Source organism: Tribolium castaneum, chromosome 8 (genome assembly GCF_031307605.1).
Source record: "Tribolium castaneum strain GA2 chromosome 8, icTriCast1.1, whole genome shotgun sequence".
In the NCBI taxonomy this organism is placed as follows: domain Eukaryota; kingdom Metazoa; phylum Arthropoda; class Insecta; order Coleoptera; family Tenebrionidae; genus Tribolium; species Tribolium castaneum.
In genome coordinates, this window is record NC_087401.1 from 14981326 (window position 1) to 14996674 (window position 15349).

At 36.1% G+C, this 15349-nt stretch overlaps 1 protein-coding gene across 1 annotated transcript in view; it reads left to right on the forward strand.

The window, feature by feature from the left end:
• vex (vexed) overlaps positions 1–14780 on the forward strand; it is a 69709-nt gene extending 54929 nt beyond the window's left edge. The window contains exons 3-5 of the mRNA XM_968542.4: positions 9246–9369; positions 14081–14157; positions 14203–14780. Coding sequence (XP_973635.1) covers positions 9246–9369; positions 14081–14157; positions 14203–14414 — 413 coding nt within the window. The 3' untranslated portion in view covers positions 14415–14780. The remainder of the gene's footprint in view (positions 1–9245; positions 9370–14080; positions 14158–14202) is intronic.
• Positions 14781–15349: the final 569 nt, after the last annotated feature.

A 15349-nucleotide genomic window follows, 5' to 3' on the forward strand; every position in this document is an offset into this window, starting at 1 on the left:
TTGACAACGTTCGTAAAAACTGAAAATAAAATCTAAAAATTTGTGTCCCGTCCGTCAAAATGGAATGGAATTGACGATATTTTCCAAACGGTTAGTCTTAGCGACTTGATTCTTACAGATTTGGATTCCGCCGATCATTTTACGTTAAAAACACGCGGTTTTAAAGAAATAACTGTGAAATATTGTAAAATAAAAAAGAAAGTTTATTTATCACAAATTCTAGGAAGACTAAATTTTTGACGATATTTTCGAAACGGTTAGTAGTAACGACTTGATTTTTGCAGATTTGGATTCCGCCGGTCATTTTACGTTAAAAACACGCGGTTTTAAAGAAATAACTGTGAAATATTGTAAAATAAAAAAGAAAGTTTATTTATCACAAATTCTAGGAAGACTAAATTTTTGACGATATTTTCCAAACGGTTACTAGTAACGACTTGCTTTTTGCAGATTTGGATTCCGCCGGTCATTTTACGTTAGAAACACTCGGTTTTAAGGAAATAACTGTGAAATATTGTAAAATACAAAAGAAACTTTGTTTATCACTAATTCTAGGAAGACAAAATTTTTGACGATATTTTCGAAACGGTTAGTAGTAGCAACTTGATTCCGACAGATTTGGATTCCGCCGGCCATTTTACGTTAGAAACACTCGGTTTTAAGGAAATGACTGTGAAATATTATAAAATAAAAAAGAAAGTTTATTTATCACAAATTCTAGGAAGACTAAAGTTTTGACCATATTTTCCAAACGGTTAGTAGTAACGACTTGATTTTTGCAGATTTGGATTCCGCCGGTCATTTTACGTTAGAAACACTCGGTTTTAAGGAAATAACTGTGAAATATTGTAAAATACAAAAGAAACTTTGTTTATCACTAATTCTAGGAAGATTAAATTTTTGGCGATATTTTCCAAACGGTTAGTAGTAGCGACTTGCTTCTTACAGATTTGGATTCCGCCGGTCATTTTACGTTAGAAACACTCGATTTTAAGGAAATAACTGTGAAATATTGTAAAATAAAAAAGAAAGTTTATTTATCACAAATTCTAGGAAGACTAAATTTTTGACGATATTTTCCAAACGGTTAGTCTTAGCGACTTGATTCTTACAGATTTGGATTCCGCCGGTCATTTTACGTTAGAAACACTCGGTTTTAATGAAATAATTGTGAAATATTGTAAAATAAAAAAGAAAATTTGTTTATCACAAATTCTAGGAAGACTAAAGTTTTGACGATATTTTCGAAACGGTTAGTAGTAGCGACTTGATTCTTGCAGATTTGGATTTCGCCGGTCATTTTACGTTAGAAACACTCGACTTTAAGGAAATAACTGTGAAATATTGTAAAATAGAAAAGAAAGTTTGTTTATCACAAATTGTACGAAGACAAAATTTTTGACGATATTTTCGAAACGGTTAGTAGTAGCGACTTGATTCTTGCAGATTTGGATTTCGCCGGTCATTTTACGTTAGAAACACTCGGTTTTAATGAAATAATTGTGAAATATTGTAAAATAAAAAAGAAAATTTGTTTATCACAAATTCTAGGAAGACTAAAGTTTTGACGATATTTTCGAAACGGTTAGTAGTAGCGACTTGATTCTTGCAGATTTGGATTTCGCCGGTCATTTTACGTTAGAAACACTCGACTTTAAGGAAATAACTGTGAAATATTGTAAAATAAAAAAGAAAGTTTGTTTATCACAAATTGTACGAAGACAAAATTTTTGACGATATTTTCGAAACGGTTAGTAGTAGCGACTTGATTCTTGCAGATTTGGATTTCGCCGGTCATTTTACGTTAGAAACACTCGGTTTTAATGAAATAATTGTGAAATATTGTAAAATAAAAAAGAAAATTTGTTTATCACAAATTCTAGGAAGACTAAAGTTTTGACGATATTTTCGAAACGGTTAGTAGTAGCGACTTGATTCTTGCAGATTTGGATTTCGCCGGTCATTTTACGTTAGAAACACTCGACTTTAAGGAAATAACTGTGAAATATTGTAAAATAAAAAAGAAAGTTTGTTTATCACAAATTGTACGAAGACAAAATTTTTGACGATATTTTCGAAACGGTTAGTAGTAGCGACTTGATTCTTGCAGATTTGGATTTCGCCGGTCATTTTACGTGAGAAACACTCGGTTTTAATGAAATAATTGTGAAATATTGTAAAATAAAATAGAAAATTTGTTTATCACAAATTCTAGGAAGACTAAAGTTTTGACCATATTTTCGAAACGGTTAGTAGTAGCGACTTGATTCTTGCAGATTTGGATTCCGCCGGTTATTCTACGTTAGAAACACTTAATTAATAGGAAATAAGTCCGAAAAATGGATAGTCATTGGTGAAAATTTAGTTGAAACAATTTGTAAAGTTTTCTCTATTTTGACCGATATCTTCTGAACTGTTAGTCGTAGCGATCTGATTCTTGCAGATTTGGATTCCGCCTGTCATTCTACGTTAGAAACACTTAATTGAAAGGAAATAAGTGCAAGACTAACCATAAACTTTATTTTCGACTCAATTCTGTTATTTTACCGAATTTTTTGAAAATATTTCGCAAAATAATTGAGTTTCTAGATGAAAAATGCCATTCATAAAATTTTGGGAAAAACTGTTTTTTTTTTAATGGAAAATTTTTGACAAATATGAAAATATGGAAAAAAATGATTGACTTTTGTAATCTAATAATTTAATAAACTAAGTGTAATAACATTTTTAACCAAATGGGCGATTTTGTGTGTAATTTTTGACGAAAATTTAATAAATAATTGAGATACTAGATTAAAAACGTGAATAAATTTTGAAAAAAACGCAAAAATAATACATAATTTCCTACCCAAGTCTTCGTCTTATGGATGGATGAAAAATGTGCCAATCAATAAAACGCTACCGGCAAATTATTTAGTGAGTTTTTAGCTCAGCTTAGCCTGACTTTCACTGACTTGCCAGCAAATTCGCACACGTTTGGAGCAATTTTTATTTATTTGCGTCATACAGGGTGTGCACGAAAATATGTTTTCATTTCGCGCTAATGAAAAATTCAAATTCGCGCGTCCTAAATCACACTTTTGTCGTTTTGTTGTTTACTTTCACGATAAAAAATGAAATATTGCTATTACTTCTGGCAGTCCATTTCTGTTGAAGTAGGTAGAAGAGTTTCGAGTCGACGTTGTAGATTTATGGCCGATGCAACGAACATTCCCTCAACACACATTAGGGAAATCCGGTGGAGTTTCTCAACATTGTATTAAACCGGAAAAATCCGGACGGGGAGGAGGAGGAGGAGGTGAAACAATGACCGAAAGCTTTGATCCAATAATTTTAATTAGTTGATTAGTCGACTCGCAGAGACCGAGTTGTCTAATTATAGGAACTTGGAATATGCGACGACGGTTTGGTCGGGTGTCTGCTGAATGCAACAACAGTTGACATGAAAGCTTCCGTTTACAAATAAGTGTGTATTTTGAGCGAAAGTCGAGAATTATTCGAGAGCATGTGCAGGCGAAGAAAATCTGACAAAGCCACGATTTCGTCTTATTTTGATTCGGCATTAAATAGTCGACGTTATTTATACTCTAGAACTCATTTCAAGAATACATATTTTTTGATTATACAGAGTGTGATAATTAAATAATAAAAAAGTGTGTTTTCGTCCAAATAAATCAAATTATTTCAATAACTAAGCAGAATCGACCATTTATTCGCATTTAAGGCGAAATCCCGCTCTGTGAGAAAGACCAGCCCTTAAACCGGTCCACTGGTGTCTCATTTGTCCCAAGAATGAGTGAATGACCAATAAAAATATAAAAATCACCTCCTACTTGTTTTCTGGTGCACAAAAAATTGCAAGACGATTAAAGCGTTTGTCATTGGATATCGGAGAAATATTGCACTCCCATCTCTAAAACAGACCAATCATAAGGCGATTAAAACTGAGCAAAAAATTGTTGTTTGATTATTTTGTAAATGTCGGCCAAACCACCTGGAATTTCGCTGTTTTCTAAGAAAATTTCACGTTTTCTATTACACTTGGGTTCAAAAATCGTGGATAAATTGTGGATCGATTTGTTTTTGAGATTGTTTCTCGCAATTGGTTTGTGTTCAAACTCAAACATTTCGCAAGTTTTTCAGCAAAAACTCAATTGTTTCGCAAGATTCCCTCACAAAACGCAAAAATGTACCAAATTAGGTCAAAAATCTTTATTTTTTTAGTCATTAACTTGGGCATTTGAAATTTATGGGTTATGTTTTTATTTAGACAATTTAATGATCTTTGAGAAGCAAAAGCAAAAAATTGGGTGTTCTATTTAACTTTTTCAAGTTATTCAACTTTTAACAAACTTCTTATTTTTCATGTTCTCAGGCTTCCAGTCTTTCAATCTCATAGTTTCTTACTGTTTCAATCAAACAGTTTTTAAGTTTATTCTCAGTATTTCAGCTTTTTAGTTTCTTAGTTTCCCATATTTCATATTCATTTCCTAATTTTTTCAGTTTTTCGTTGTTTCACTGTCTTATAATTTCAGTTTTCCAATTTCTTAATGTTCTTACTTTGCTGTTCTATAGTTTTTTAGTTTATCATTCTTTCATTCATACGAAATTTTTACGGAAAAACATACTAATTTAACAAAAGCGAATTTAGAACAATATTTAAGTTCAACTTCTTTATAGCTTGTTTGTGTAATATATTTTTTTTTGATATAACGTAGTTTGTGTAATTTTTGTTTATTTTTTCTGTAGTAGGAATTAATAAAAAAATGTATTCTAAATAACCAGATTTTATTACCTAATTTCTAGTTTTTGTTAAAAATCCGGTCTCTAGATATAACGAACTCGAACGAATTTTGATAAATTTTCGGAGTTCGTTATAACCGGGCTCCGGTTTATCATTCTTTCATTCTTGCGAAATTCTTACGGAAAAAAAAACTAATTTTACAACAGCGAATTTAGAACAATATTTAAGTTCAATTTCTTTATAGCTTTTTGTGAAATAGATAATTTTATGTTTTTGACAAAACGTAGTTTGTGTTGTTATTTGTTTGTTTTTGTAATGAAATTTATTGCAATAAAATTATGTTTTTATTATTTCTTTTAATTTTAATGTCTAATTTGTGTTTTTTTTAATAACTGAGCTACAGAAGATGGGAGTAAAAAAATTCTGTTATTGTTTTTTAATTGATTTTTGCGAAAGTTCGGGGAATAAATAAATAGGGGAGATAATGAGAGCCGATCTGGGTCGCAGTGAATCAAATTTGCATTTGGGATAAGCCGTTTTTCGCTTCGGAAAACTACTTAGAAGGTTTAGGGCCGATAATCGTCCTTTTGTTGTGTGTACTTTGGGCGCGTTTTCGTCCAATACCTGTGAGTTTTTCGGCGGCATTATGATAACGCGCCTTCGGGCCAAAATAATGTCGGCATAAATTTGTCGTGCGTAATAGGAGGGTGAGAACGCACACCGGGCTCTGTTTTAGTGCGTCTTGAAAGCTACTAACTTTGAATTTTGCGGCGGTTATGGGGCTGCTGTTGCGTTTGTGTTATGAGAGTAATGGGGCGAAAATTATAATGACAATTAGGTAACAACCCAAGCTTACACAAGACTGTGTTATGTAGTAAAACAGCCATTTCAATAGCTTTATTATTGAATTTTTTTTAACAAATTACAAATAAGTTTTTACACAATTATCTAACATTTTTTTTACCAGCATAAACCACCATTTATGCTAAAGCTAAACCAAAAACACATTTTACTCATCCGCGAAAATAAAAATGTTTTCATTGTCAACAGGTTTTGAGGCTTACGTTGTGGAAATAATTGAAAAACAAAACAATATTTAGAATGAACAAACTGTTTTTTATTTTTTTTCCTTTCAATCCGTGTTTTGGCCAAAATACATGACACAACGGGCCTTACATATCCACAAAATACTAGATTTTATTTTATTGGTTCCAAAAAATTGCCTATTATTTCCTTATCATTGAGTGTTTCTAACGTAAAATGATCGACAGAATCCAAATCCGCAAGAATCAGATCGCTACGACTAACCGTTCAGAAGATATCGGCCAAAATATAGAACTTTACAAATTGTTTCAGCTAATTTTTCATCAGTGATTATCCATTTTTCGGCTAAAAATTCCATTATTTCACAAAATGTGTTCGAAAGTTATCCAAAAAATCGTCAAATTTGGTCGATTATTACGTTACACTTTGTTTTTTTTTGAGATTAGTTGAAATTAGAACGGACAATTATTAGATAGCAAAAGTCAAACATTTATATTTTCCATATTATCAATGTTTTAGCAACTTTTGAGAAGTTACGTCAAAATTTTTTTGGTTTAAAAAGAAATTTTTCAAAATTTTTGTTAAACCGAACTGAAAATTCAATTATTTTGCGAAACATTTTGAAAAATATCGGCGAAATAACAAAACTGAATTGAAAATGGTCTTATTTTTAGAGTTTGTGCAAATTTTTTGTACCGAAAATTTCAAAATAGCACAAAATTTGGTCAAAAATTTTAGAATTACACATTATTTTTGAGTTAAAAACTCAGTGTTTTGAGAGATGTGCTTGAACAGGAACGTGAAACCACCAAAAAGCATAAATCGCAGTCTTTTATAGCGAAGCACGTAATTATTTTCAAAAATTACGTCAAAAAAGTTTGCGTCTTTTCGAGCATTTAAGCATGTTTTTGAGATAAAAACGCAGTTTTTTACCAAATTTTGCTAAACTGATCGAAACTGGTTCGAAAATAAACTTATTACACCGGAAACTTAATTATTTTGCGAAAATTTCTCAAAAATTACTTTAAAAATTGCAAAATTGAGTAGGACATAGCGGTTTTTTAGCGTTTTTCGAACGTTTATGTAGGTTTTCCATGCAAAAAGTAATTAATTTCTGAAAATTTCGTCGAAAAATCACATTTTTTTTTTTAAAAAGTACCCTATATTTTTTTGAAAAAATAAAAATTATTTTAAAAATTTCGTCAAAAATTGGGCATTTGTGAGCATATTTTTGCAAAAAAATGAGTCCTCACTTGATTGAGACATCCTGTATATCTACAAATATAAAAAACGTTTCCCCCAGAAGCCGCGATTATTTATTATTCAATGAAACAAACGCCGGTCCTGCAGTCCTATAAATACCCAGCCGACTAAATTTACATCACGCACATCCATGCATTGAGAAGTGCATTGACACAACGACCCCAAGTCACACCAAAAGACAAGAAAAAACCTCCCATCGACCGGACATCTCCATTGTTATAATGGATGGCCGACATGTTGTTTACATTGTAAATGGCTTGTCTAGTTAGCGTTGCAATTAATCCCAATTATCGTTTACGACCGATTTATGGGACACCCAGACAGGGTCGAATTCTTCGGATTTTAGGGCCGGTTTTATAGCGGCTTAATAATCAACAAACCGTTAAAATTCCAAGAGATTCCAACAATATTTAAATCATTTGAAAATAGTAATAAAAAAACTAGTTGGGTTTTTGGCCGGGTAACCCAGCTCGTAATTCCGACCCTCTGGTGAATAATTGAATCGGCCCCGCATTCGGATAAATAAAAGTTAGGCCGAGTTGGTGACAGCTATCAGGGCCGGCGGTGGCTGTGAAACACTAAAACATCTCGAAACTCCGACCGAAAGGTCCGTAAATTGGCTAACAAGTTTACCTATAAATCTTTCTTTTGTGTTGTGTCAAACTGCTCTCCTGGCCGGGTTCTTATCGCTGTGGTTCCTTGGGATTTTTTCCGTCAAAAGACAAACGGAAAACGTCTTTATTGTTAGCGACCGCCCGCAAATATGATGTTTTTATCGCGCGAACGCAGACGAATTCGAAGGGAATTTAATCGAAAAGCTCGCAATACAGTTGCCAACACTTAAATTACTGCACTAATGCTAACTTTAATTTTCTTCTTCTCTCAACCAGACGCTCGCTCTCCTAACTACAACTTCCAACTCTTGTAACAATTCGTCTCCACAATTCACCGCCGCCCCGGATTGATTAAAGTGTGTGTTTTGCCTACGTGTGTCTTGTTGGATGGCTCATGAATTATGCAATGCTTGTAATAATCGGACTAAATTCTATACTTTGGCTCAGAAACACCATACGAGCTCATGTACCAAATTTGGGCGCTCTAGCACCAGTTTGTCCAAATGACCTTGGAATTTTTGGGGGTTAATAACTCGCTTATTAACGGACACAAGTCACCTTGCGGCACGTCAAACGATTCATTGTGAAATTTTCTGCCATAGTTTTGCAGGAATTTAATTTCGTAAAGTTATTATCGGGCGAAATCATTTCGCTGACTCAACACACAATAAATTCAGCCCCCTTGCCGTTTACTTAACGCAGAGAGATAAAGGCGCGTCTCTGAGGTGCTTCACAATTAAAATTGCACAAAACTCAAACACGAAATGGAAGTTTAACTCGGATATTTGCCTACAAATGGAATAATTTAAAGCGTGTTGCTTTTCGATTTTTCGATGTCTCTCTCCGGTTTTTAATTAAAACCGAAAGTGTTGTAAATCACGTGGTAGTTATTAATGTGGGACGGCTCCATCGACAACTTCTTTATATTCACTCGGCGCCCTAGCTTATGTTTGATCTCGAAATCTGAGCTCCATATTGGAAAAGTTTCATTAAGTTTACGGGGGCTTTATTAACCGGACGTTGCGTCTCAGCACTCGAGCTTTCTGTAAATTATTACCTTATCTTTATTCGAAATACGCCAAGTGCAAATCCCGACCGCTGTTTCGATCGAAACCGAATGGAAAAATTTGTTTTTTCTAGTTATTTAGCGATTGAATTTTCGGCTCGCCGGCTCGAAGTGACATCGTAGTCGGCTTTGACGCTGTTTAATTAATAAAAACAAAAGGGCCGTCGGAGCGTTAACTGATAAATCGGCGCTTTGACGGCACGTGACGCAAAGATGACACCTCCACTCGATTGAATTTCCTTGATAATTAATGAAATTAGGCCACATTTTCATTCAATGTGGCTAAGGTTGAACGGCCGCACAAAAACGCATAAATCACACCCTCCGGTCCGGTAAGGGTTATAAATCAGGGGCGGCGCGATCGGAAGCACCTGTAGGCGGCGTTTCGGACGGAAAAAATGCCCATTTACACACGATACATCAAGATTAGCGCCCGCTCTTACGCACATTCATCAAGATAGCGGGGCGATTTTACACAGCTTGCTTTATAATTAGAGTTTTTCTTCTTTTACAGAAATCGCAATGCTTCTACCTGGCTCGCTCTCGCACAGTCGGACGGCGAACGCCACCAGCGATATAAGGAAGAACTTACGATTGAGAGACCCGGAAGCGTATCCTCAATACGATCCTGAAAAAACGTAAGTGCCCATAAACGCACCCTTCTGCCGCGTATATATAACACTTTATATTACGCATTCATTCATGGTTTTCTCGGCCGAAACATAAAAAACATTCGCTCGGTTATATTGTGACGTTTCGCGCTTATAAACTGCCGAATTAGTTTTAAGCCTTGCTACGACGACCATCGATCAATTAATTTCAACTTGGATAATCTATCATTGAGATTAAATTGTACACGTGTAAAGATTATGAAGTGATTTATGACCGACCTGGAAAAATAATAAGCACAACAACGCGTTCATTAGTCGGCCCGAATCACTCAGGCCCGATTTTATCGAAAAATAATCCAAATATCGGCATTTAAAAATTTCAAGGTCATTTGGACAAACTCATCCTAGGACGACTAAATTTAGTGGAGATAATCTTTGAGCGTCTGTGACGTAAAGTATGCACTGTCAACGATAAGTAACGCGTCTGAGACAAGATCTGACATTTTTGTTACTAGTAATTTTTTGTGACCAAATTTAACGTAAAAATGGGCGGAGGCGAATAGATCTGAACGTTTTGAATCGTTTACATGTTTAAAAAATTGAATAATTTTTGAAAATAAGCACGATACGGGCATTTGAAAGTTTCAAGGTCATTTGGACAGAATTGTCCCAGGACGACCAAATTTGGTGGAAGTATTACTTATGCGCTTGTGAAATAAAGTATGCACTGATAATCACAAGTAACGATTGTGGGGCTCGTAATTTTGGGAATTCCCATGACAAAATCCCCGGGAAGTCGATATCCAGCACCGGTGCGCAACAATCCTTTAATTATTAGCCTGCGGCTGGTATCCCTGTGTTTATCTCTGGCCGTAATTTGATTAGACCTGGCCATATTCGTGTAAGACACGTTTTCCGGCCGGTAGGTGGTTGTACGTGCTCGTCCATGATTGTGCCAATTACTCTCAGTCGGCTTTGATTTTCCGATACGCTAAAAAAGCAACATTTACATGCGTCTTCGATGATTGTTCGCGACGTGTCGTGGATTTTCCTGAGATAACTCGATTCGGGAGAAAGCTCTCATCTTTCTGGAGTTATCGTCAATACGGATCGAGGTGGCGTGGAGCGATGTTAGTTTGTTTGGTTGAAAATTGCCTCGCGAACTCGATATTACTGTGAAAAAGTGAGCGTAATTTCGATTCGAGATGTGAGCCGAGCGTCAAAAATTAAAGACGGGCCGCAGTTACGAGCTGTTAAATATTCATTCGATGGCTCTCTTTGTGTTTTATGGCCGTTATTGTTGGATTTTTTCCACTTTCTTGCTCCTTAATTGCGCAACGATAAACCCTAATCAAGCTTTCGGAAGTCGCGGAATGGAAATTGTTGCCACCCCTTGTGGGAACTTGTGCAATAATTAATGCCACATGAGGTGTTTTACTGTCATCAGCCCCCCGGACGTTTCGTCATATTAATCACCCCCGGTGTGACTTAATAACGCCGCCACGGCGTCTAATTCACATCGTGTAAGCGACGACCAGCCGCGGTCATTTTAATTAATTCACGCTGTATACACAATGTGGAGAGGGTGGCTAATGCGACCACAACGGAGCGCTATGTTTTCATTAGCGGTCGTGTATCATGGCGTAATTATTTCCCTCGTTACGGTCCGCAAAGGAACCGCCGGTATTTGACTACGACACGTCCGCCGACGACCAAAAAAGCGCAGCTTTAACGCCAGATTTTTAAAAAAAAAACCGCCTCACTTCTTTTTTTTTACTAATTTTTTTATATAACACATTGTAGTTGCCATCTCGATTTGTTTAAGTGCTCGCAAATCGAAACAACTTGAAAAATAAACAAATTACGACGTTTTAGAAATTTTCAAGGTCACCTGGACAAGTTGGTCCCAGGGCGACCAAATTTGGTACAAACGTTCTTTGTATGCTTGGTAAGCAAAGTATGCACTGGCAGTTGGAAATAATGACTCTGAGACAAGATATGACTAAATTAACTGAATTGATAGAGTTTGCAAAAAGTATGTTAAAAATCGAGCAACTAAACGGTGGCGTGTTTTCGAACATCAGCTCCCGCTGACGGATGAGTGTATTCGAGGCGTCGATGTAACGTAAAATTTATCGCTTTCCGTTAAGCCGACCGTGCACGTATCTGGATCCGACTAATAACGTTATTAATTACACTTTCATGTATTTCGAAAACGTTTGACGTCGAGTTGGAAACTATGACGCTTGGCTGGCTTTGGAACAAACATGAGGCGATAACGACATCACGCCGGTGACAAATTCCATAAAAACGCAAGTTTTTATAAAGTTACAAGTCCGTCAATCCTCGGAGGTGTGATTCCTCAGAAATTTGTTTTTATCCAAGTTTGCACACCTGGGTGCCAGAAAATCCCCAGTTTTTGCGCTATGTCCACCCTTGTCGTGATTAATCCAACTTGTTGCTCCGTTTTCATGAGGGTTAGGGCGGCCATATAAGTCGACGTCCGAAGCATTTAAAATATTCAGTTTCGTCGGCCGGAATGTCTATCTTGTCCGAGTCGAGCTTATATGGCTTTTGCACTCTAGAGGGTGCGACTTCATGAACTTTACTTCAGCTATCTAGATTGATCCGATTTCAAAGTGCAAAGTCAGCCAGTCCACACGGACGGCTTAATGACTTACCAACAACCGACAGAAAGGGAGAGAAATGTTTACCTCTCACATGATCAGGTTTTGATTAAAACTTATTTTTTTATACGCACTGGCTAGCTTTTATCGACAGTAAACGCCTGACATGTTGCACGATTCGTTTCGTTGAAAAATGTACAAGTTTCGAACTATTAAAGTTTTCAAGGTCATTTGGACAGACTTGTCCCAGAGTCACCAAATCCGGCACACGCATTTTTAGTGCATTTCTACGTCAAAATATACACTTATGAAACGTTTCTTGGTCGTTTTTGAGCCCTCTGGAGCAATTTCAATTGCAAATATGTGTATTTACTCAGTTTATTATGCATAATTTTGTGCTTTGATACGAAACAGTTGCATAAAAGCAATGAAATATCTCAATAATTTAAAAGAACGACTGTTCAGCATGCAAAGGATTTGCATTGTGGGTTTCTAGGTAATACGAAATGCATTTTCCATGAGGCGCAATTTCCCTACAAGTAGCGAATTGAATAGGAAATTAGGAGATTATGTCTATAAAATTGACAAAGGATTTTTGCACAATATGTTGCACGATAAGTTGATAGTGTTGAATTAAATTTTTTGTCGTAATTGCCGCAATATCGCCGTGGAAGTTTAAAGTTGAGCTTAGAGAGCCGCCTTAGCTTTCGATTTTCCAGGCCGGTATTACACACTTTATCCTTATTAAATATCTCCGAGTATCAGCTTCGTGCACCTCTAATAATCGCGTGTGTCTACACGAGCAAATAGAGAAGTTGTATGAGTCGAGTCGGCAACTTGCTTGCTTGCACTCATGAATATTAAAATTACTTAGTCGGGACCGGAGCACCCTTAATACATCAAAAATGAAACAAAATACGCGTCTGGTTTTACGAAACGTGAATAATAAAAGAGTCGGAATCGATGACTGAGAGACAATCAACTGGTGAATTCTTATAGATGAAATGTGGTCGGTGTCAGACAGGGCCGGAACTGAAATATGGACCCAGCAACGGAGGAAATTGATGCATTTATCAAAACGTCCGGTCCTGTATACACAGTCGGTTCATTGGTTCGACGATTTCGGGCCGCAAACACGTGACCGAAATGAATAATTGAGAAGTGCCATTGCCAATTATAGATAGGCGCTGTATAAATCATTCAGGGGTTATCTTTTTACGTGAGTTAATTGACAATAAAAATGCAAAAATTCGACGATATGATCTTAAAATTACATAAAAACAGATTTCAAATACCATTGTTTCCAGTCTCTTTATTTTGCATTTATAACGTAAAACACAGTTTTTGTTGGCCGGAGTGGATAGATTTAGACGTCTGGAAGCGGTACCGGTTTGCAATTTGAATTAACGTCAAAAATGCGCGAGTTATGAGCTTACGAAAGTTTCAAGGTCATTTGGACAGAATGGCCCTAGAGTGACCAAATTTGGTGGAGACGTTCCTTGTGCCTTTCAGAACAAAAGTATAGAGTGGCAAGCACGGGGAATGGTTCTGAGGCTGGTACTTTTAGATTTTTGTCAAAATTTGGAAATTTGAGGAGAGACGATTGTTTTTAATGAATTGCTCTAAACTTGAACGATGTGTTAGCCCCGTGTCATGTTTTCCAATCAATTAAAATCCCTTCCAGCATCGAAATTCAATTCCAACTTCCGAAAACTCCCATTTCTCAGGCATGCATCCGCACTATCGACCCGCATTCTTTTGTTTTTGTTATCGTGCCGCGTCAGTGTCGTTCGTCAATCGTTGCGGACTTTATTAATCGATGCCGGAATGCGGACCTACGTTAGGTCGAGTTGAAATTTATTACGACCCGGGGAAGATTCTTCAGACGCTTATTTTAATAGCCCCCTTGATCCCAGTCGACCATTTCTGTAATAATTAACGAGCGACAACGTCTTTATGTGCGGAAACTAAGCCCTGGATGAGACACCGACGATGATAGATCGGGGGCTATCGGGTTTTAGCTAGTTTGATGTATTGTTCGAGGTTTTTTCAAGTTTTGTTTGATGTTGTGGTCGCTTAAAAAAACGGCAAATATTTGTTACTACTTCCAGATACTGCGTGGAGTTCCAGATCGTCAAAGCGTCAAAAGCTTGCCGCAAAGAGCCGAATTACAACGCGTTGAAAGAAGGTGGGTTTTAATAATGTTAAGTGTTTGCTTTAATGTAAAATTTAGGTGAGAGGGTTTGTGTCCGGTGCGAGTCGGAGGCGCTGCACCAGAACCTGGGTTGGCGCTGCCAAGGCCATGGCGTGGAGGGCCGGACTACGCGTTTTTCGGCCCTTTCGGCGCCCCATTGCCACGGCAAATGGCTGCGGGCGCAGGCTGAGCCAGACCGGTCCTGCACGGCGAAAAATTGCGAAGCCGAACATGCCTTCATTTTCGTTTGAGAACGGTGGTCATCTCATTTCAGTCATTTTTCCCTCATGACTGTGTAGAAGTAATCAAACTTTGGAAATACAACAAGCAACAATTTTATTAGAAACATGTGTGTCGATGGCTGACCAATAATTATGTATTTAAAGGATTTATAATGTATTGTCGAGGTTTTTCTTACTAAACGTGTATTCTTTGTAGGGATATGGTAGGTTATTCTGTTTGTTATTCGTAGTACTAAATATTTTTACTAACCGATTGTACATAACGATGCAATGAAGACCCATTTTGTAGGATTTTAAGACCTATATTTTGTCAGACATATCAAAGAATTGGATATCATGTCATTGTTGAAAACAATAAAGTCATTATGAAACATTTGTCTGGTGTTTATTTTTCCTCACCGAATTTATTTGGTTTGAAAATGAAAACTAAAAATTTAAAAATTTTTCACACTACATTTAAAAATTTAAAAAATTGTGATTTTCATTTTTTGTTGAATTTTTTGTGTAGATAGGTAACAAAAAATTGCGCAAACAATAGGTGGGGGGGGGGGGAGCAAAAAATTTTTCCTCGCCGAATTTTTTTGAAAATGAAAACTAAAAATTTAAAAATTTTTCACACTAATTTTTTTAAAAATTGTAAAAATTGTGATTTTCATTTTTTGTTGAATTTTTTGTGTAGATAGGTAACAAAAAATGGCGCAAAAAATAGGTGGGGGGAGCAAAAAATGGCACAAAAAATTTCTGAGGAAGCAAAAAATGGCACAAAAAATAGATTTTAATTTGAAAATTTTAAAGTCTAATTTATTTTCTGTTAAATATTTTTAAAAATTTTAAGTCAACAAAAAATGGCGCAAAAAATAGGTGGGGGGGAGCAAAAAATGGGAGAAAAAATTTCTGAAGAAGCAAAAAATGGCACAAAAAATAGATTTCAAATTTGAAAATTT